Source organism: Carassius gibelio, chromosome A15 (genome assembly GCF_023724105.1).
Source record: "Carassius gibelio isolate Cgi1373 ecotype wild population from Czech Republic chromosome A15, carGib1.2-hapl.c, whole genome shotgun sequence".
NCBI lineage: Eukaryota > Metazoa > Chordata > Actinopteri > Cypriniformes > Cyprinidae > Carassius > Carassius gibelio.
The window spans coordinates 12,599,121-12,622,473 of NC_068385.1; the positions used below are offsets into that span (position 1 = coordinate 12,599,121).

Below are 23,353 nucleotides of genomic sequence, written 5' to 3' on the forward strand. Positions count from 1 at the left end.
ATCAATTTTGTGAAGAAACAGGTGTGAATCAGGTGGCCCCTATTTAAGGATGAAGCCAACACTTGTTGAACATGCATTTGAAAGCTGAGGAAAATGGGTCGTTCAAGACATTGTTCAGAAGAACAGCGTACTTTGATTAAAAAGTTGATTAGAGAGGGGAAAACCTATAAAGAGGTGCAAAAAATGATAGGCTGTTCAGCTAAAATGATCTCCAATGCCTTAAAATGGAGAGCAAAACCAGAGAGACGTGGAAGAAAACGGAAGACAACCATCAAAATGGATACAAGAATAACCAGAATGGCAAAGGCTCAGCCAATGATCACCTCCAGGATGATCAAAGACAGTCTGGAGTTACCTGTAAGTACTGTGACAGTTAGAAGACGTCTGTGTGAAGCTAATCTATTTTCAAGAATCCCCCGCAAAGTCCCTCTGTTAAAAAAAAGGCATGTGCAGAAGAGGTTACAATTTGCCAAAGAACACATCAACTGGCCTAAAGAGAAATGGAGGAACATTTTGTGGACTGATGAGAGTAAAATTGTTCTTTTTGGGTCCAAGGGCCACAGGCAGTTTGTGAGACGACCCCCAAACTCTGAATTCAAGCCACAGTACACAGTGAAGACAGTGAAGCATGGAGGTGCAAGCATCATGATATGGGCATGTTTCTCCTACTATGGTGTTGGGCCTATTTATCGCATACCAGGGATCATGGATCAGTTTGCATATGTTAAAATACTTGAAGAGGTCATGTTGCCCTATGCTGAAGAGGACATGCCCTTGAAATGGTTGTTTCAACAAGACAATGACCCAAAACACACTAGTAAACGGGCAAAGTCTTGGTTCCAAACCAACAAAATTAATGTTATGGAGTGGCTAGCCCAATCTCCAGACCTTAATCCAATTGAGAACTTGTGGGGTGATATCAAAAATGCTGTTTCTGAAGCAAAACCAAGAAATGTGAATGAATTGTGGAATGTTGTTAAAGAATCATGGAGTGGAATAACAGCTGAGAGGTGCCACAAGTTGGTTGACTCCATGCCACACAGATGTCAAGCAGTTTTAAAAAACTGTGGTCATACAACTAAATATTAGTTTAGTGATTCACAGGATTGCTAAATCCCAGAAAAAAAAAATGTTTGTACAAAATAGTTTTGAGTTTGTACAGTCAAAGGTAGACACTGATATTTTTTTGAACACACCCCTTTCAACTAATTGCCCAATTGCACAGCCTTAAGAGCGTGCATATCATGAATGCTGGGTCTTGTTTGTTTTCTGACAATCTACTGAACATACTGGTAACTTGTTTGCCACGTAGCAATAAAAAATATACTAAAAACCTTGATTATTCTGGTTAGTCACATTGTCCTGCTATTATTTTGAACAAAACTGTAAGTATTCAGTGCATGTTTTGCAGAAGGAATGCCCTCGTGAGGACACAATTATCTCATAATTTGACTCTACCTGTGAATCATTATGTAATGTAATGCCTACAGCTGCTGTATGAAAGCTTAACAGTTAAGGTACCATTATTCAGATTGGGAAGCTAAAGGACAGCTGTGAAAATTAAAACTAAAGAGTTTTGCAAAAATGTTCAAACTAAACTAAAACAAATATATGGAGTAGGAAGAGGCATCATCATAGTTCCTAGCATACAGTATATTATGCACCTTCATCTAATTGGTTAGAGATAGCTCAGCATTTACTCACACTCATGCTGTTTCAAATCTGTTTGACTTTCTTTCATTAACGACACACAAAAGAAGATATTATGAATATTATGAAGGTTGGGGTCCAAACAACTTTGGATTCCATTGACTCCTATTGTATGGACAAAAAGCTATTTTTCAAAATGAAGAGGAATTTTCATTTAATTAATAATGACACAATTTCCATTTTTTGAGTGAATTATCTCTTTCTTAAACCTAAGTAAATGTGTGACATGACATGTGGCATCCCATACTAGGAATTTGTGCTCTGTATTTAACCCATCCAAATGCACACGGACAGCAGTGAGTAGTGAAAGTCATGGTATTGAGATTGGAAGAGAGTGCTGGTCATGTACTCCCCCCACCTACAATCCCTGCTGCTGCCAAAGCTCAAACCCACAACCACTAATCCAACTCTCTAACCATTAGGTCACAACTGCCTAAACATAATCCTACATTCCTACTGTAAACATAATCCTAGTTTATCTGGTTCCATGTTTTCCACTATTGGGTAATAATTAATTACGGGTCACTAGGCAGTGAGCTTTCCCATTGTACACTTGTAAAACCTGGGTTGATATATTCTTATTTGCATATTTATGAGATTAAAAGCATTGATTGGACAAACACAGCATGCAACTTGTTTTATAACAGCTTGTCCATCTGTACAAACCTGAGGGTGCTTCATTTTAAATTGATTTGTCAGAAGTACTATTTAATATTAGTTACTATAAGAAGTATTATAAATTAAACATATTTATATAATTAGTAAAATATTATAAATTAGTAAAATATTACACATTTCTTAATGTAATCAAGCACTGATTCGACAAATACAGCATGCAAATTGTTTTATACCTGCATGTCCATCTGTGGAAATGTGAGTGCATGAATTTAAATGTACAAAAACTGCTATATACCCTAGTGCTTAATTGAATATACAGTATTATGTAATATAAATATTGCATATAAAAATTTACTAAATAAAATATAAAAAAACATTATAATTGTTTTCAGGTATATTGTAGAAAAATTCTACTCTCTGTAAAATTACATCCACCTCAGAAATGATCAAATATGTGGATACTCACTAGTTTCCCCTGTCTCGTATTCACTGTCTCGGAGCAGCTCAAAAATGTCCACCTCTAGTTTGCCTGTGGTGGAGCGGTTGCTGGAACGGTTGATGCTGTCTTTCGCCAGAGTGATGGCCAATCGCTCCCCGCGGCTACACTCCATCGGGTCATCAAGAATGGCAGCTAAGACACAGTTCAAGGGGACAGAGAGAGAACGAAAAAGTGAGATGAAATGTTTTGAAGAACACAACTTTGACAAAAGAGATACAACAGAAATCATTCAACACAATGAAGAATCACGGAAATGTAGGTTCTGGGTCGCCTTTGTGTGCATATTGAAGTGCATTCGCTTACATAAGACAAGATTAATGCTGTTCGTTTCTAACTAGACTGATACAAACGCTCCATGTAGGTTTTTTGTTATGAATGATACTGTCACAATGGTGTGCAGTAAATAAACAAAAATAAAAAATAAAAAAATACAATCCTTGCAGTATGTTAACAGTTTCTGGCTCCTTAGTGCTATTGGTGTACATACTGCATGTCCACCTTTGTGAACCCATATCATATTCAATCCACTTTGAATATGTCTATTCCTTGGTGAGTTGACACAAGGCTTAGCAGCAATATATGCAGCAACCAATATGTAGTACTAAGGGATATAAAAATCTGCGTAAAGCAAATAACATTTAAATTTTTAGCACTGTAATATTTGACGTGAGAAGAGCCGAATGATGTATGACACCAATTCAATAGCAAAAGTCCTGCTTTTTAAGCAAAATTGCAAGGAAAGCTTTATGCAAGCCCCTGACATCACATCAACCGGAGAGCGTCGGACACTTCTGATGAATGTCAGCCTATTTTCAAACTATCCTTTTTATGATATTTCTGTTGTCATGCTGGCATATTGAAATGTTTTATTTTTCCACCAATCTTCAAGCCAGCACATAATTAGTTCTCCAGTGACCCTGAATTTGTTCCATGACTCCCATGCATTGCCCTGAAAGTGCTTTATTTACACTGTAGTGCTGAGATTGTGAATGATTAGAATTTTTTTTTTTTTTTTTTTTTTTTTTTATGCCAGTTGTCAAACCTTGACAGATTGTTAGAAGAATTCATGTTCAGACACATTGCACTGGAAATAAGCACAACCCTTGGACTAATCTTGGGCTGTACAATCTTTATTTAAAAAATACATTATGCATAAAATTGAACTGAATTGATTCATAAAGCTTTAATCATTTAATTCATACTAGACTGAATAAGCCATGAGAGTTCTCCTATTAAAAAAAGGGCAATATAAATAACAATCCACTTAAGACTGCCATAAATATCGAGATGTTTGATTAGAGATGGTAAATGGAGATCCGCGGTATGTTGTAAATGAGATTAAATGTATTTTCGCTTGTGGCAAAGCTGTGAAGGCAGTTACATTATTAACTTTTTTAAATGTGCTTTTGGGTAAAAAGAAATTAAGTTACTATTTACAGGAGTCCAATTTGAGCTAATGTGCTCTGTGAGGGAAAAAAAATATTTTTGCCTTTCCAACAGATTCATAGGGGATATATATATATATATATATATATATATATATTTAAACATAAAAAAAGTATCATCAATTAATATGCTGTCACATTTGGGGCAAAGTCACATTCATTACAGAAGATTTCCCATCAGTAATACTGGTCAAAGCAAATGTTCGCAGTAAATGCATTGCTAAAGCATACATTTATTCACATTACAAAAGTTATCCTCAACAGAAAAAGAAAAAGATTACAAGAAAAGAAGTTGATTCTGTACTGGCCGCCGATACCAAAAGACTGTTCCCACATCACGAATGGAGAAAGCTCAAACTGGGCAATTCTCAGCGTACACCCCAAAATCTTGCAACAAAGAGTGCCAATGGAAACACTGGCCCCGCACTGAGCCCTGAGGTTCTGTTCTTGTCCCTAGTCTGCAGTCACAAAAGTAGATGTCAAAGCAAGAAACTGGAATTGCCAGCTCTAAATTAAATCCTAGCGCAGGGTAAAATTATCAGAAGGGGAGATGACATGACATTGTGGTACGAGACTCTGAGCAATGTGGAGCTCCACTCAGGGGCGTCGCTAGGCCCTTTTTAGGGGGGCTTCAGCCCCCCTAAACTTATGCCCAGCCCCCCTAAAAATTATTTGATTAATTAATTAGTGATCGCTTCAGTCCCCTTTAAAATCTCATTTGAGACGGTGGCAAGCTGCATCAAGTTCCGGCTCCTCCCCTTATCTGAGTCTGCATGGATTCAGCGCGTTTTTCAATCCACAGGGGCGCCGAGCAGAGCGAACATCAGAGAGTACAAGGTGTGTGTGTGTGTGTGTGTGTGCGTGCGTGCGTGCGTGTGTGCGTGTGGTGTGTGTGTTCTCGCATCCAATACCAGTACGTCTTCGCTGCGTTCACTTTCAGCCTTTATCACAGTGTGACAGATTTTTTTTTTCTTCCAACAAAAATTAAGCGATTAACACCCATGAAAACATACTTTAGAAAACGATCATGATTTATTTTAATTTACTTTTTGAAATTGAAAACATATTATTGTGTATTTCGGCATTACATTATGCAGCCATGCAAAATAAATTATTAATGACACACATCATTGTATGAAAGCACTAAATGGCACAGAGAGAGAAACATCATGTGGAGATATTTTGTTTTCTATTATTAAACATAATTTTGTATTAAGTAATAATTAATCATTAGTGTATCATGATACATATATTAGAGTAAGAGTAGGCTAAAGGGATCTGTGTTTTTTTTTTTTTTAAGTAATTGATTTATAGAAGTGGCAAATTGATAATGATGTTATTTTTAATAAATATAAATAAATATAGAACAGATTAAACATATTGCCAATAGACAATTACATTAATACATGTTTTGTCTATATTCTTAATGAATATTAGCTGGTTAGTTAAATGATTTGAAATGAAATTAATGTTCAGGGGCTGACTTGATGTATAACCAACCGTATTGTTGATTATAAAGGCTAAAAAGCTAAAAATTAATAATAATAATAATAATAATAATAATAATAAAAAATAAAATATAATAATTTATATTTCATTGTAGATGGATATACAACATTTTTTTTTGTCGTGCGGGAGTAGGTCTGCAAATGAGCAACAGTCAGGTGAGAATAGAACAGACAGCCTCACACACACAATACCACTGTGTTCCCAAGATTCATTGCAGTCATTGAACCCTTATGTTGTTTTAATTTTCTGGCAATTTCCACGTACATTTCATAAGAAAAAGCAGTGGTATCATCAAAGGATAAACATGAATGTCCTAATACTGAATCAGGAAGTCTTTATTGTAAAAAAAAATAAATAAAAAAATCTACATTCCCAATTCAAAATTTTCCAGTGACTGGTCACATGTAAAAAAACTGTATTAGTTTTTTTTTTACAGTGTTATATATGGCTCAGTCAGTACTCCTACTCCCATATATGAAATACAGGGAATACAATGGAATAGTGGATTGCAATAAGGTTAGTAGTATACAACCCTACCCTAATAGTAAAATAATATTTTTTAATCATACCCTTATTGGGGGCTGAGCCCCCCTAAAATCAAAATCTTAGAATCGCCCCTGGCTCCACTGCAGCTTGGGTTCTATTCAATCTTATAGTCTTGGCTCGACTGCTGACACTTTTAGGGGAATCGATGGTGAGTAGCAGTGCGTGCCGGAGCATGAAACACGCTGTGTAATGTGCATGGAGACCAAGGCTGACAGTTATGGTATGAGCAGAAATGCATGTACAGCAATGTGTGTTTGGACTGCTATGTTTTAAAACAATTTTAAATTAATTTACGGGCATTTTGGAATTAGAGTGATGAAGGACAGGAAATTATTGATCATCAAAGATTGGGTATTTGGATATGATAAAAGCACCCCAGCTCTTAAAAGATGAAAACTTTTGGCTGTTTCAAATGTACATAGCAGATTTTAATTAAAACATTCACATCACCCAGTCATTGACTTCTTCTAAAATTATGTAATTTAGAATTCAATGTTGTAAAAAATTATTGAGATAAAACCAGATCAAAAAACCTTTTGGTCTTGCAGCAACCATATGTGACGATCCCAGAAGAGGAGCTTCCTCTTTGGAAGGCCAAACAAAGTGGTTTCGCTTTCACAGCGAAGCACACAGCGTCTATACGACATGGCAGTGGCGGCGGCGGAAACATCAATTCTACAATGAGAATAAAAGGTACGCCGTCTTTCTTTGCGTGAACATCTGGGTGGCATTATGCAGATCTTCCCACATACTAACGTAGACGTGTGGAGGTGTGTTAGAACGAGCCGTTTCAGGGGGGTGTGGATGAGTGTTAACTTTAATAAAGAATATCTCTTTGGATTTGAGACTTTAGTCTTTGCAACTTCACAGATCTTCTTTATTTACCAACTTGCCTTTCCAAAAAAGCACACCAGAGCTTTATTTGACAGGTAAGTCAACCTTTGCCCTCATAATAGTACCTCATAATAGCACCACAGTTCCTAAATAATGGAGCCTTAATTCCCGCACAGCTGAGTAGCTCAAATTTAGACAAATGGGAATGCTAATGTATACATAATTCATGCTCTCCAGGGATAACATACCTCCTTGATGTTACCCACTGCATTATAGAATTATTTTAGCATTTGTTTATGTGCACGCTGTATTTGCAGATTCTTTTGCACCATATTTCTTCTAGCTGTTAACCTGTGTAGCTCGCAAACCACTATGTATCCTGCAGGCTAAAGAAACACTGAAACAAAACATTTGATCTAACAATACAGTACATGGGGGGGGGGGGGGGTTATAGTACGTCCCAAAGGCCCATTCAACACTACATTGTCACCATAATAAAGCCACTAAACTCTCAAATTCACCTTTTGCAACTGCTCCCACTGGGCCGTTGGCTAACAGAAGTCAAAACAGACCAGCCATGGAGGATGGCATAGTGTGAAGAGAGAGGAACTCATCATTCACATGGGTTGTCCCATATACAAATGCCCATTAAATGAGCACTATCACACACTTAATCAACCAGAGTGACTGAATGCAGATAAAATGGACAACTGCATCACCTTTAAGCACACTAACTGCCATTTAATATGCTTTTCTGTTTAAACAGTTAGATCAAAATGAGGCTTGAATTGAGCAGCAGAATCTTGATTCTGACATTTAAACAGTCATTATACTAGACTGATTATCAACCTACAAACTGTCAACAGTAGTAACATTTAAGCACACTCATTAAATTTCCTTCAAACAACTAAAAGTGCTTTACCAACATACAGTAAAAAAGCTTGATGTTGTACAAAAGAAATTGTTACTGCATCTCATCAGAAAGCTGGATTTTAAGTGCATGATTTTTTAAAAGAGTGTTACTAATGCGAAGAAGACTTCAATGTAGTTACTCTTTTGCATTTTAAGTGTTTTCACAAAATATCCATCCTGCTGATTTTTTAATTAAATGATGTGATAAAGAGCACACTGTGTTAACATTTTGCTTTATTAAGTATTAAGATTTAAATTATGTATTAAGATTTAATCAATTCTGAATATCTTTTGTAATAATGGGACCTATTTTAAGGATCAAAGGACATGGTCTAAAGCGCACAGCGGAGGTGCACTCAAGACGTGTCCAAATCTACTTTAGCTAGTTTAATGATGGGGAAAAAGTTGGTGCACCTGGGTGCATGGTCTAAACAGGTTGTTTCTATTCTCTTAATGAGTAATGGGTGTTTTTATAAATTAAGTTAAATTAAATATAATTTTGGATTGAGCCTAAGTAAACATAATACTGCCAATTGTTTTTATTTATTTATTTTATTCATTTAATTTACGTTTCAACTCAGCTAACTGGTAAATTGTCACAAAAAAATTTAGTTGGAATTTTTTTTTGAAGTTATTGTAATATCCTCTATTTTTTAAATATAAAGGCATATCATGAGCTTAATTGAGGCCACAATAATGTTTAATCATTTATGTATGCTCCTTTATGCTTTATTGCTCTATTTGTTATATTAATATTTTCATTGTTTATCTAAATTCTAAACACATTCATTTTAGAATAAGTAGTTTCACAGTTTACTGTACTACTTCTAATTATTTACCTATAATGGCTAATGAATCAGACACCTGGCAAATTCACAGAAAACGGCTTACTTCCATGTTGAAAAACAGCATTGATAAAACAATTCAACAAATGTAAATATTTAGTAACTTACACTTTAGACACAGTACTACACTGTCTGTTTTTAAATTAAAATATTAAAAATTTTTCAAACAATGCAGATCAGGTGTGACTTTATAAGCAACACTGTAGCATGTTTTTTTTTTTTTTATAAGAAGCAGTTGATCCAAAGATTTGAGTCACTTGTTTAGTTCCTGAATAAATAAGTGGTTTTGAACAAATCAGTTAAATGAATGATTCAAAAGACTTGTGTGACTTGTTCTGCGCATCCCAGTGTGACTACTTGTACTACACCCTTAAAAATGGGGACATCAAAAACCAGCATTGTCCCCTGGAAAAAAAAAAAAACTGGGACATCTGGTCATCCTATATTAGAGGAGTAGGCAAGCTTTGGGACATACAGTAGGTGGCCAACCAGAAAGTGCTTTTTACCATAGCATTTTACCATACCATAGCGAGCACCACCGCTGCAGCGTCTGCAAAGAGCTGCTTTAACCACAAGTTATCAAACAGATGCATACATTTTTGCAAATAAAGTCTCATGGACATGCAGCCTTGTTCACATAGATATGTATTCTTGTACAGTGGACCAACGGAGAACCATTTCAGAACCAGAACCATTTCAAACAATGGGTATAATTCTTTCAACATTTGTTTTTATAACAATACACCATACTTTCACCCAAAACGATTAATTAAAAAGTTTAAATGGGTAAATACATATTTGTTATACTTAATTTTCTTTTCTGGCATAATTGTTAAAACACTAGACATTGTCGTTGTTGTAAAAACTCTTGACATGCTTAATCTGTGCATTTTGTGTAAAATCATATTTATTTTTCCATCAAAAGTGTGCTTTCACTTTAATTGAGCGTGAGCAGCACAGCAAAAATAGGCCGGACGCCGAAACCCCCGCTTCACTGCTGTTCACGCGACGCTCCTGCTTGACGTTCACGTGCTGCTCCTGGTCCCGGTGTGAATGCACTTATTGATTAACATGGACGCCGAAAAAAATACGCGCTGCTCGCGCGCCGCTCACGCTTGCAGTGTGAAACAGGGTTTAGTGTCCATCATCCAGAGTCGATCATGCTCAAAAAGATAAAAAGTTATAGACACTGAAGTGCCTTTCAGACACTAAAAGTTGAACAACACTAATTTTTATTTTTCATATAAAATACATGAAATATTGTTTGGGGACAAATATTTACCAAATGTATTGAAGGGTTCTACAAACTATTTTAGTTATTAAACATACCATTGTATAGTTTTTTTAATTCTAAAACAATAAACAGTATCTTAGACATCTTATAAGTGATTTATTAGGGCACTGGAAAAATGCAAGAATAATTTGAGTAAAAATAAATAAGAAAAAGAATGAAATAAAAAAAGAATGAAATATGTATGGCAATTACAGTTCAACCTGAGATTGTTAGAAATACAGCATTCACATTTATAGATGCTCATACAGTCAGTAATCATGCTGATGGCCGGTTATACAGATGTTAATCATACAGATGCTCCATAGAGTCAATAATCACACTCTATTCATATAGACGCTTTTTTTTTCTACGACTTATTTGTGTTTGTAGTTCTGACCCAAATCCTTCACTAAAGTGCAATGGAATGTAGCCAATATTAGCCATTAGAGTGTGCATGGACCCACACTTCAAAAACCTACCTGAAATAGCAGACCATTGGGGGATTTTGGCATACTCTTTCCAACAGTATGCTTTGGGACACAATTATTCTAATCTTACATACTTTAGGACAGCTAGTATGAACATTAGGATGCAGAGTTGCGTTCCTGAATGAATCAGTGGTTTTCAACTAATTGTTTGAATGATGATTCAGAGGTTTCCTCATAAAGACTTATAAATCACTTGCTACCGCCTACTGGTGAAACATTGTACATATATCCTGCAGGACAGGCTACTGTGAATAAAATACATTTGAACACCCTAAATCTGATTTGCCCAGCTTTTTTAATGCATTGGTACACTGACACTACATGTTTGTCCTTTAGGTTTTACGGTACAAGATTAAGATGCACTCGCATGGGGCTTAGCTTATCTATACATTGGCCGTCTGGGCACACAGACTCCTGAAAGCCCATCAACAATCCAATAGGCTGCTTACATTGGGTATCTACGTATGAGATTTGAACTACTTAGAGCTGCTCTTCACTTCATCCCATCGAGACTAAAAGAGGATCTAACTACAGCAGAAGTAAAGACCTGGGAGATAAAGCCCTTTAGTGTCCAACATCTTGGTTTTACAGAGGGATCTACACTTTCAAATGATAAATAGTGAGTCTTAAAATGCTTCCGAAGATTGTTTAATATTGACTGGCCTTTTACCCTTGTCACTGATGAGAATAGACTAGATAATAATATTCCACCTCTATGAAATATCAGCAGGGTATTTTTAAGTCTGATTTCAATTCAGTTTGCTATCAAGCTGGGACAAAAGTGATTTCAAGGTTATCAATAATGTTTAATGGTCCGCATTCTTCTCCATCTGGAAAGGCCTGATTGTTTGTATAAAAATAGGCTGAGGAAGGTCCCATTCACATGTAATTCTGTATGGATCTTCTTTGCGCTGAGGCTTTTTAAACAGATATATCGCTGAATGGGAATGAACCGTCTAGTAAATCAACTTTTAATTATGGATTATAATTAAATTTTTTATTTTCACCACAGCAAGTCTCGTCTAATTCCAGAATTGACACTAATTAGCAGAGCCCCTGGACAAGCCTCTGAAGACAGAATCTATCACTGAAGGGCGTAAGTTCCCAGTAAATCAAAACGCTGATTGCTTTATGGCCATTACAGTTACTTGTCTTTATGTGTCTGTGGGGGAAAAAAGTTAGTTTTTTTCTTTATGTTGTCGAATTGGCAAGGGAATTAGAGAAATGATATATGACAAATGAGTAACCTGGTTGGGAAATAAAATCAATTGTTTTCAAAGCATCTGCACATCACAAAGTCTTTGACAGAAATAACACTACATGATCCAGATAGATGACCAGCCAAAAAAGTAACCTGAATTAATAATAAAAATAAAAAAAATGTCAGGAATTTCCATTACATTTCAATTAAATAACTACTTAATTACTTATATTAGATTTTTTTTTTTTCTAACATTTTCCTCACACATCACATTCTTCTTAAAACTCATATTTCACATTGCTGTCTCTTTATTAACCAAGCACTCAATAATAATAAAAAAAAAATCATATATACATAATGGTAAAAAGTTTTCAAGAAAGTTTAATATGTTTAAATATTTATATAACAAAAATTATAAGTTAAAATATGTTTTAAAAATGAACCCCCTGGGATATAAAAGTCCCTGTAGTTAAAGAAAACCCCTATAGTTAAATATTTTAATCTCAATTTAAATTTTCCTATTTAAATAAATATTTCACCAAAATGTGCAAAAGGGCACCATCTATTTTTTATGTGCACTTAAGCTAAATCTGGAAAAACTGGGCAGCCATGTGCAGATTGCATTATTTAAGTCTTACAGGAGTTGAACACAGGAATACTGACTGTAATATTTCAGCTGTAAGAGAATCTGCAATTTATGGTTTTAAGTTTTATGTGGCTATTACTTTAAAGCGCTGCGTACACTAGAGCTCTTTTTTTAGAGGAATGATAAACGAGGAGGAAAAGGCTAAGAAAGATTCTTTCTCATTGATCATGACCAGTGATCTATGTGTCTGAGTGTGTTTGTGCTTTCATTGGTATTACTGTTTAGCTGTACCAGTGGTGTGTGTCTGTGTGTGTGTTCACTAAGGGAGGCCATTAGAGACAGGGGAATAATGATGGTATTAATGGCACCAATTGCTCATCCTGCCTGCCATTGGAGTGCAGCCCTTGGGATGCGTGTGCAAGGATAATTGTTTACATCTTCAATTGCCTGTTTTTTCCCTTTTTGCAGACTTTTGCAGCGCTCACAATTATACAGGATAGAGAAAGAGGAGAAACGCCCTGTCTCTGCTCCACCCCATGACACTCCTGACTTCCCAACTGACTCCCTGCTGCAGGACACAGTGAATACTTCATTGAAAGAGTGCATACTTATTATCAAATTAAATGTAAACCATGGCATAGAGTTATTTTCTTTCAACTAAAGCCAATTAAGTAAACATTGCTTTTTTTTTTTTTCAACTCTCAGCACGGGGCGGAGCTGGTGTGGAGGACGCAGGGAGGCGCCTACGGTGACGAGCAGGCTGAGGCACTGCCCGCGACGGAATGGTGGCAACCAGAGGATCACGTCGGGGCAAGATGTGCTGAATGGCCTCAGTCTGCTTTTGCACCACCGAGAACTGCTGGGCAAAGTCCTCAACCATGTCGCCGAACAGGCCTGCCTGGGAGACGGGAGCATCGAGAAAGCGGGCTTTGTCGACGTCTCTCATCTCGGCCAGGGTCAGCCAGAGATGGCGCTTCTGGACCACCAGCGTGGACATCGTCTTCCCGATGGACCGCGCCGTGACCTTCGTCACCGTTAAGGCAAAGTCAGTCGCCGTGCGCAGTTCCTGCATCACCTCGGGTTGGTTCTACCCTCGTGCATTAGTTAAAGCCATGGCTTGTTGAGTTTGCAGGACAGCCATGGCATGCAGGGCAGAGGCAGTTTGGCCCGCAGCACAGGACAAACACTGCGGAAGGGGTAAGAGGTCTGTGGGGCGTGGCCCGGTGGAGAAGCTCTCACGGTCACCTTCAAATCTCCCAGAGCACTAGCCTGCGGTCCTGTGCTCGTGACAGAGAAACCGGAAAAGGTAGTGACAGAGGGGTCTGCTCCTTTCCCTTTAAGAAAGAAGAGACGCAATCGCGGCGTTGCCATGGTCACACACGCACGAACCATCCATGAACGCGCCTCCAGCGTGCTGAATGCCCAGACACGGAAGACAACAATCGTGGCCATTGTCAGAGAACAGGAAACGAAGGACGCGGACAAGGGGCGTCTTTTAAAAGACGCGAATCGTCCGCGATTTGCTCTTTTAGGAAATCTGCTCTCTTAGTTGAAGCGCCCAGGGGAATCGCTGAAAGGGACAGCGCTGTTTGCGCCGTACCGCCAACCAGGACAGCTTCCCGACACAGCAGATGAATGGCTTTGTGGAGTATAACAGCTTTCATACAACCACTCGGCTCCGAAGCAAAAATCTAATGAGTGGATGCACCTGTCGCCCTATTTATACCCGCTGACACGGGGAGTGGCTCAGATTCTTAACCTTAAGCCGCGGTTCTTTGAGCAAGTGAAATTTTGGACACAGTAATAATCGTCATATGATGTCACACTCTGTTTTTCAGAAACATAATTTAACATATAATACATGAACATTTTAAAATGTGATATATTCTTCACAGCAATGCTACAAACCTGCAGATTTCATGCTGTGATGTATCAAACTTCTATTGATCACACATCTTCATGCGATACAAATTAAAATTTACTCACAAGACACAACTGCACATGCAATCACTATGACTTTACTATTGCTGTGGATGTACCTATACTTCTTCTATATCCATTTATTTACATATACTATCACAATCACTTCTCCAACCTCTTTCATTACTGATCATTAAGTCATTGTTTCTGTGTGCTTGTCCTCATTCTGACCACTGTTCTCCTGGAATGCACGATTCACAATAATTAAAGATTGTTGCCTTTCTTGCTCATGACATTCCCTCCTGCCGTGAAGTGTACAAAACATGTCAGGAGATAGCAGCATGCCCAGACTAACGATGAAGACTTACACTCTTTCTCATTTTCTGCTCTCTATGCTTATCTCGCCTACAGTAAACAAAAGGCTAAGCATACAAATCCCTGTTACACTGAACAGAAAGTGCACTCCATTGAGGGCATTATCAATGCTAAGCACCAAATCGTCCCTCCTCATCTTTTTTTCCTACATAGAGAGTGTGATGGAGAACTACAGTGGACTAAATTCCATTGGTTGCAATAATAGCCTCCCTGGAGTATACATCTGACCATGGGATTTGTTATTTTGCCTGCCACCATGCGAAGAGGCACTATAACATCACCCAAAACAAGCACACACATCATTACCATGAAGACGTTCACTGGCATTTAGTACAGAATCGCACCTACCCACACACTTCCACGGCTCCAGAGACTCCAGCTGATGCTTCCAGACCAGTGTAAAACAACAGACAAAATCAGTTGCCAAGAGAGGAAACAATACCTGACTGTACACTGTGTGAGAAGAGTGTTTATAGTGGAAATGCACTGCTCACATTTAATTTCACACAGAGACAGAAGAAGGCCGGAGCTACAGAGAAGTGAGGCAACGTTATGTAGAGATGACAGGAGAACGGCATGAGGACTCAAAATCAGTGTTGGTCTATAAAGTTAAAAGCTCCTGGGCCGTTGAGCTCAGACTAAGCCTGAGAATGGCATTTTAAATGTTGGCTGATGATGAGTCTGTAGACTAAATTGCAATTGTGTGTTGGGTTAAAATAGAAATTTTAGCAGCGTGGTAGTAATCCTAGTGGCCTAGGTGAAACAATATTTGACCTCTGGCCTTATCTTAATGACATGTTGTGAGGTGTGACATGCTGTACTTCTTCAAAAACTATTTTAAAACAATTTTGCATATTTTTCTCATAATCGCTATGCATATGGCCCTATTAAATGACAGAATATGTGGAATATGGGGTTTAGCCACACTATTATGACATAAAGCAGCACATTCCTCAGTCTATCGTTTTGGCAGATGTTATTAGACTAGAGGTCTACAGGGGCCCAACACGCTGAGTCCATTCGGGCCCGGGCTCATTTAGCTTCTCTCCTTTTATTGTGCCCATATATGCCCAGAGCACACATAGGCTACTGTATGAAATACTGTTATAATGATTATAGGCTATTATAAATATTATACATCGCCTACAAAGTTCATATACGCACACATTAGCATACAGGTGAAAGTTGACCATGCAGAGCATCAAGGAGAAATTCCCAACGCTTCGGGAAAAGCTGCATTTTGAAAGAGTTTTGATTTGTTTACCACGACACACAACGAGCCAATTGATCATGTGCAGTGCTCGTCATCTCCTCATTAGACGCGCCTTTAAGAAATGCATCTATATAGATTATGATTATAATAAAAGAGTTTTTGTGTTTTGCTTTATTTAGTTATGTACTAATTTAAAGCTTTTTATAGATATATTTATCATGTCTGTGAGGCATGTATTAGTTTCGTTTCATTTTTGTGAAGCGCTCCTATTCAAGACCAAGTGGAAGAAAGTGCATCATGTTTGTTTTATTTATTTTATAAAAGCACAACGTTTTGTTGATAAAAAATTAATTTAGACCTTTAACAGTTACGAATTATGAATTACTCTAACCTAATGAGCAAAATAGGCGACGTATCCACGGAAAACATGTAAGTGATTGCTGGCGCTTCCATGTCCTGCAAAGCAGTGGTCCCCAACCTTTTTAGCACCAAGGACCAGTTTGATGTCAGACAAAATTTTCAAGGACCGGGCTTTATGGTGTGATGGATAAATACAAAATAAAATGATACGACTGGCATAAAAACTGTGGTATATTGTAAATGTAATAATAAACATGAATCAACTGTGTATTCGTATAAAACTTTATTTAGCAGCGTCCTTTTAACATCGTCCCAACAACATCCTCTCTGCCCCCTAACCCACTTTTTTTCCCTGATTATGGTCACTATGGTGACGTTTAAACATGAATAAAAATAAGATATCACCACAAAAACGAATATAAAATCAATGAAAATAACACAAAGCATCTGGCCTTTTTCCAAAATAAAAGATCGTTATGGCTCAGCACACTTCTACCTCCACCTCTGTTATTTGTTTTGCAAAAATCTACCGCTCACGGCTCTTCTGGTCCAGTCAGCGCAAGGCTGTGCCACAGTGTTGTTTTGTGTTGAAAATGTAAAAAATATATATATTGAGCGAGTATATCATGAATCCATTTTCCAAACCATGTTTTTGTCTTATCCTGAGTCACTACGGTACACCTATAATAAGTGTTTATATTCAGACTATTTTAGTCTGGTTGGGGTCGGCAACACTGCAGAGTAGCACAGTACCTGCGTGATCGCAATAGATGTAAACAGAGAGAGGTAGCTCCGGCTACAATGTTCTACCGCCAGACGCGAGCACCAAAAGTTACCAACTGCAGCTTTAATGTAAATTAGTTATTCCTTCTCACGGCCCGGGGGTTTGGGACCACTGCTGCAAAGCATGCAGCTTCAACTCTCAACTATTGGATATAGAGCACATTTATCTAGGCTTAACGTTTAAACATTGTTATATGCTTGGACTGTTTTAGTATATTTATAGACTTTACTTTAGGCAAGTCGTGATGATTTGAAAAGGATAAATTGATCAAACATATATGATCAGCTTTAAAAAACAAAAACTTATATTTAACAAACAAAAAATGCTCCAAATGTTTTTAGAAATTAACTTAATGAAAAAAAGATATGAAATATAATCACTTTGCTAATATATATAAAAACTTAACTATTTTTAATAGCTGAAACAGTAGTATAAGCTGTTTTGGGAGAAGGGGGAAAAAAGGCGGGCACGGGTAGGGCTTGGGACATTTTGTTTAGGTTCCTGTAAAGAAACTTTTTTTCCAAATATAAAAACAACAAATATTAATATACACAATAGTACATAATTTAAATAAATTAAATACATTATTTATTTATAGACTGATTTTTATTATTATTATTATTATTATTCAAGTCACTCATCATCTTCTGATTCTTTTTACTTTTTTATTTTTTCAGTCGAGCTGTCATCTGCTAAAGACTGTGAATTACTTACGTTTTATGCACAGAGGTATTGTTTGAGCCTCTTTTATGCAGACCAAGTATTCACATGGATTATGTGGGTTGGGTTTGAGGTTTGTGAGTTGATCCTTGCATTGATTTGTTCACATGGTCCAGTGATTAAAAGAGGAACTATAACCATTCATCCCCACGGAAAGCAAAAGACCCATCAGGTGGGTCTTAATGAGACTCTCACTGTCAAGGTCCCTGTTATCACCTCAAAGGCAGCCGAGCACATCTGAGCTGACCTTGTGCATTTCTAGTGCTCCACATTACAATTCACAGTGCATTATGGGTAGAGCCGGTGCCAAAAACAGTACACAGCCAGATGTATTAAACATAAAATGTGCTCTGATTGGAACATGTACAGACATACAAACAAACAAACATCCAGATGATTGTGGTTCGTAAATAATTAACACTTAAGTACCAGGGACCGTGTTTATAGACTTGATACCTTTCACCTTCGTTCTTGAATTTTCTAAATCAGATCTGCCACTCCAGTTCAGCCCAAATCACAGAAGAGCAAAGATGAGAGAGACTTAAGTGAATTTCAAACAGCTGCTTTTGAGAACTCCTTCTCCATTCCCGGCCACCTGCAATCGGCCATTCATCTTGACAGGGTGGAAAATAGCTTTGCTTCTCTGTGTTTTTTGCGCCTTTTTTGTCAAAAGATTCTGAACTGAGGTGCAAACAGGTAAGATGCAGGTGGGAGATACAGTATTTTTTCAGAAAAGAGATTTTGTTTTAAATTCACGTCCTCAACCCAGAACAACTCAGCCGACAATAGAAGGACATGTTTTAAAGTAGGGACTGACAGTGGAGAGATCTCTGCAGCTTTTCTAATGCCAACAACCAGATGCTGCCAGCACAAAATAAAGAATAGCTGAAATGCTGCCCAGCATTTGCCATGCAAGAGGATTTGAAATGCTTCCTGGCTTTGTGCTTGTGTCTTGTCTTTCCTCCTCCAGGCTCCCGTAGCCCAAACTCATTCATTTAGGATCCACCTGAGGCTATATAGCTCTCTTGAATGATGCAATCCATTGTGCCCCATAATAATGTTTGATAAGGCAAATGCATTCTCTTCAAAATGTCTGAGTATGATGTATGAATAAAATATCAAGGACTCCTGGGCTAGAGTCTTAAAAACAGGTATAGCTGATGACAGAGCTCCTTTGATATTAGAATAACATTTAACTTTTTCATTTTTGTTTTGTTTTATCTCATTAATTTTTTAAACATTTTTTTTAATTCATATTGCATTAAAAGAAATATTCATTTAAATAAATAGCCCAAACTAATCACACAAAGCCGAATGTCAAATATTCATACTTTTTCTTAAGATGGTATTTCTAAAATGATTTGTCAACATGTAAAGTAACAACACGCAACCTTGATGTTATTATAAATATATACACACAGTACACACACACAAGTACAAAAGGTTTCTTGAGCATCAAATCAGAACAATTATTTCCGAGACACTGAAGACTTCAGTAACGGCTGCTGAAAATTCAGCTGTCATCACATAAATAAATTTCATTTTAAAATATATTTAAATACAGCTAAGGATATTTAATAATATTATGGTTTTACTGTATTTTTATCAAATCATTTCCCCAACCCCAAACTTTGAAATGAAACTGTAGAGCTACAGTAATGTATATACTTTAAAGACAAAGACTGTGGAACAGAATTCATAAAGATTTCTTTTAAAAATCACATTTTTCATGTACTGTATTTTGTGCTGAACAATGAGTTTTGTGAATAAGCCTGTAGACCTACAGTCAGTCCTCCCCTCCCAAAAGTTCTGCACTCTGTGTTAAAGATGGATTTTGAGAATAAGTCACGGATAACTCATTTCTTGTCTAGCTTAATGTCAAGAGAAAATGGAATGTAGAAATGAACCTTTTTCAATTATCCTAAATGATCCCAAAGAGAGACTAGGATCCATTTCTGCTGTGTTTAGTGGAGACTGAAGCAGAGCCTGGTGCTGTCTAATGTGAACTCAGTGCTCAGCATCTGCTCTCTGCCACCAGCTCTGCTGATTTTTGTTTTTGGGAATATACAATATATATATGATTAATGAGGTAATTTAGTCACACAATAAAACAACGCTGGTGTATAAAACCTCAAGAGGGAACTCTCGTTTTGTCCAACGTTGCAGCTAATTTTCTTTATGGACCAGATGACATCTTGAGAGGCATGAACAGAACAATAACAATAATCGTTTAGCTTATTTCAATCTCATCGTATACTGTATTTCCAGGAACTGTAGAGCAGGAATTTTCAATGTTTTGCACACAGAGGAAATATAAAGATGGAGCAGAACCCCCCTAACATATTGTAGGAAATTGAGTGTTGCATTTTAATCCAGGCGTATATGCATAGTATCATAGTGATGTATTTAAATACGTTGTTATGGTGTTTGTATTGCAAAGCTACTAAAATAATCACTTATGTAGAAAGTCATCTAATTCATAGTAAAATTTCAAATGTACATTTCAGTGTGGGATTAACAACGAAACATTAAGCTGCATTTTAGCTTCTTAACTTTAGTTATAATATTCCCACATCCAGTCAGATCAAAAAATAATTGAGAGACCGCCCTGCAGTACTGCCGTAGACCCCCTGCTGAAGACCACAGTTGTAAAAAGTGTTTCAGCTCTTGAATCTTTTAATGTTACTCTTTTAGATGAATTTGATAAAACCATATCTAAAGGTTAATATTTGTATCTCACAGTGGGAGTGCAACATTTTTTCTTCTCTCATCCAAATTGCGAACATGTTCCCCAGTCAAGTATTAAAGTTCACCATCTCTCTGATCATTGGTGTGACGCATAAAACTGAAGTGTATGTGAATTTCCTCAAAGACTCTGTGGTAAGGATGGCAGGAGGTGCTGGCATTACAGTCAGGTCAATTGCACTAATGTCGACCATGTCATTTCAAGCAAAGCCTCTGCTATTAAAAACAGCTGAATGTACCGTTTTCAAATTCTTAAATATTTTATCAGATTTGAATTCAGAATTTATTGCTATGAATCTTTGACTATGCTAAATATTAATTTAATGCATTATAATGTAATATACAGTATAACAAACAAGTATGAATGCAGATTAATAGTGTTTGAGTCACAATTTGTGAATTACATCAAATAAAAGTGCTTGCTAAATCAATTCATGTAAAAATAAATTTCTAACAGATGCATTCAGTCCATATACTGTAAGCTGGGAATACCTGCATTCCCAAGCCGTTTGAGAGAATGAGTTTGAGGACTGCTAAATATTAACATGACTATAAATTCCTTTGTCATTTGATGTGTAATATAAAGCCTATGTAATAAAATATCTGGAATACATATGTAACTGTTGTGTTTGTTCAGATAACACAGATAAAAGTCGGGACAACGATGGGCAATTCTTTTTGTTTAACTGTGCAATAACTGAATCACAAACTCTGTTAATACAGGTGTCTCTTTGGAAAGTTTTCAGTGACAGCATCCACATTCCTACATTTCTTTTTCTGAGCCTTATACTGACTCTCTTTATCACTGTATTGTACATCAGATGGACATGCTCTTTGTATGTGTCAAATTTTATTGCCCTTTCTGCATATTTCAGTTTTAAATCTGCAATGGTTTGCTTTGTGTCCACCCCTGACACAATGATAACACAGTTCAACTTTCTGCATTGTCTTTCTAGGTTTACCTGCAGTGGACACCTTGTTTCCAGACAGTTTTACTCCTGATCGCAGCCCCACTGCATCTCTGGCAGCTGTTTCTATGGCGACAGTAATTTCAGCTGCACATTTGAATGTTAGATCTACCTCCGAGAGCAATCTCTTTCTGTATACTCTGAAATGCCACAGACTAGACGATCTTTCAACGCATCATTCAGTCCATCCCCAAACTGACAGTGTTCTGACAACTTCTTTAATTCAGTGACATGAACTGTGATTGACTCTCCATCATTCTGCTTCCGTTTATGAATTCTGAATTGTTCTGAATGTGTCACGGTTCGTGAATGCACCGTCTCCAGCTGTAGTCAGGTTACGTCATGTTGATTGTTTCATGTGGGTGTGGTCGCTGATCACTGATCAGCGGCAGGTGCGGCTAGTTCCCACAGACTATTTAACACCCTGTCTTTCGTTTCCTGTTTGTCTGATCGTTGTTTGTAGATCCTGGTGTTTGATGTCGTGTTCGTGTTGTTCCTGCCTTGCCTTGTCGCCGTTCTGTTCGGATCCTGTCGTCACGCTTGGAATACACTCACCACTATTGGATTATCACCGCTGTCATCGTCGTTCAACGCACCCCACGTCTCAACTCACCAGTCTGTGCTGCCACCGTGGTTCCTGCGTTACTCTCCGACCTTTCATCATCATCATACTTCTAATAAACTTACTCGTACTTGCATTTGTCTCCTGTCCTCCATTAGCACCGTTACAGAACGATCAGACCATCATGGAGGCAGCGAGTACTCAAGCTTCATCTCTGGAGGAATTTCTCAGCGCCAGTGTTCGGAGGATGGACTCCCAGGAGAGGACTCTTAACGACACTGGTCGCGCGGTCCAAGCCTTGGTAACGCAGGTGTCCGAGCTCACCCAGCAGTTCCATCTTCTTCGAGCGCCCACTGCGCCACCCACACCGCCCGCTCTCCCGGTACCACCAGTGACCACCTCCCAGCCGGAACCGCGTCTTCCTATCCCGGAAGCATACTCGGGTGAGCCCAGCTTTTGTAGAGCATTTCTAACCCGCTGTGATATGCATTTTGCCCTGCAACCCAGGACATTCGCCAACGAGAGGGCGAAAGTGGCCTTTGTGCTCACCTTACTCTCTGCGAGGGCGGCACTATGGGGGACGGCGGTGTGGGAGAACCAGGACCCATGCTGCGACTCATTCCTGGCGCTCTCCGAGGAGATGAGGCGGGTCTTCGATCGGGCCGTCGCAGGACGGGAGGCGGCCAGGAGGCTGGCGGAGTTACGCCAGAGGGAGAGGTCCGTCTCAGACTTCTCTATCGAATTCAGAACCCTGGCGGCGGAGTGCCATTGGAACGAGGAGGCGCAGTGGGACATGTTCCTGCATGGGCTGGCTGACCGCGTCCAGAGGGAGATCTACGCCCTGGATCTGCCCCCCTCTCTTAATGGACTCATTGATCTAGCGTTACGGGTGGATGCCCGCCTCACTCGGATGGAGAGGAGGGGGCTGTTCAACACCCCATCCAGGGGCCCGGCGGACGGGCGATTCAGTGGCGGAGACGTGGTCAGCCCCACCTACGATCACGAGCCCATGCAGGTAGGGCGAGCTCGGCTTTCCCGGGAGGAGAAGGAGAGGCGGAGATCCCTGGGTCTTTGCATGCACTGCGGGGGAGCCGGACATCAAGCCCATACCTGTCCAGTAAAAGGCCAAGCCCGGTAGTACGCATGAGGCTACTATCGGGTGGGATCTCTGCCGAGAAGACCTCATCACCGCCATCATCTACGCTCCTTCCGGTAAGACTGCGGTGGTCAGCACAGACAC

The 23,353-nt window shown here is 38.4% G+C and overlaps 1 protein-coding gene across 1 annotated transcript in view; it reads right to left on the reverse strand.

The window, feature by feature from the left end:
* LOC128029228 (glutamate receptor ionotropic, kainate 4) overlaps positions 1–23,353 on the reverse strand; it is a 307,696-nt gene that overhangs the window by 120,927 nt on the left and 163,416 nt on the right. Inside the window, exon 4 of the mRNA XM_052616871.1 lies at positions 2,795–2,959. Coding sequence (XP_052472831.1) covers positions 2,795–2,959 — 165 coding nt within the window. The remainder of the gene's footprint in view (positions 1–2,794; positions 2,960–23,353) is intronic.